This window comes from Sinocyclocheilus grahami, unplaced genomic scaffold (genome assembly GCF_001515645.1).
Source record: "Sinocyclocheilus grahami isolate Dianchi unplaced genomic scaffold, SAMN03320097.WGS_v1.1 scaffold39512.1, whole genome shotgun sequence".
NCBI classification, from domain to species: domain Eukaryota; kingdom Metazoa; phylum Chordata; class Actinopteri; order Cypriniformes; family Cyprinidae; genus Sinocyclocheilus; species Sinocyclocheilus grahami.
The window spans coordinates 1-1,280 of NW_015523522.1; the positions used below are offsets into that span (position 1 = coordinate 1).

The 1,280-nt window shown below is 41.1% G+C and overlaps 1 protein-coding gene across 1 annotated transcript; it reads right to left on the reverse strand.

The window, feature by feature from the left end:
• Nucleotides 1–461: 461 nt before the first annotated feature.
• On the reverse strand, nucleotides 462–1,276 carry LOC107580670 (poly(rC)-binding protein 2-like; the record flags this gene model as incomplete). The annotated part of the gene is made up of 4 exons (XM_016266341.1): nucleotides 462–835; nucleotides 916–988; nucleotides 1,112–1,153; nucleotides 1,244–1,276. Coding segments are annotated over 4 exons (252 nt in total), but the record flags the coding sequence as incomplete, so codon positions are not given.
• Between the last annotated feature and the right edge of the window lie 4 nt (nucleotides 1,277–1,280).

The window sequence follows — 1,280 nt, forward strand, 5'->3', positions numbered from 1 at the left end:
ATCGACTAGATCCTGAATAAACATGTCCCTTCCCAGTCACCATACGAAAGAATGGCATTTATTTGAAATCGAAATCATTTGTAACATAATAAATGTCTTTACTGTCACTTTTGATCAAATTAATGTCTTGCTGGATAAAAGCACTAACAATAAAGCAGTAGCAGTCATTTATTTGTATTGCCATGTCAGCATCTAGGGCCATCTTCATGGCAAAAAACTGAGTTGCAATAATACAAGACTTACTAAAAATGAAGTAAATAAATAAGTTACCGAGTCCAAACTTGCGAATGGTAGTGTAATTATTTTTGCTGCGATACTACAATTTTGGATAGCAGTGAAATTACACAATTCTCAATAATCACAGCAAAAACTAATACTAGCTGCAAGTAGCGCAAGTAAAAAGGTATAAAGCTGTAAGAAGTAACGAAGGCACATCTGAACACCATAATTATTACTTTCATATCTCTTTACAGTGGGGGTCCCTGAAGATTTACAAGGAGTCACCAAACTCACTCTAGTTTGAGGGTTACAAACAGGGATGAAACGGTTACAGTCTGTCGATAAACTAAGACAAAATTCACTACGGTTAGTATTGCCATTTAATATTTTGACTTATTAAAACGGTATTTGATTTCTGGGCACAGTACGATTAAACGCTAATCAAGTCTGTGGTTGATAATTGTCAATAGTGATTATCGAGTCATTGTGGCAGCCCTAATATCGTCGTATCATCAGATCCTCTCAGAAGCGTGTAGGAAACGAAAGGTCAGCAAACTCACATCGTTTGGAATGGTCAGTTCATGAGAGCCTGTCTGTGCAGTAGCGTCCATACCAGCTGCAGAACAGAGAAACACAATCACCATCAGCCAATGACAAGAGCAGACGCAGAGCAAGTGTCTGAGAGACGGGATTTACCAGAGAAGCCCTGGCTGCTGGGGGCCAAAGGAAACGGGCTCTGCTGCATTGCCAACTGGTGGAGTTTAGTGAGCTGCGGACACAGAAAACAGCATGCAAAGATATTTGATATTTAACAGTCAGATCACTACATCTGTTAAGTGTTCTAATGGGTTCAAACCCTTCTGTGTTGCAGAGAACCAGAACCGTCTCTTACATCAGGCTGAGGAATGGCATGTTGTCCCTGCACCGCATATGCCTGCAAAACACACGTTTCAGACGAGACCATTCAAGCACACGCACATGTACTAGAGCTGCAGGTGGCATTAACACACACATACACACTCACCTGTCCTCCTGCAAAAATGACAGGCGATCCTGAGGGT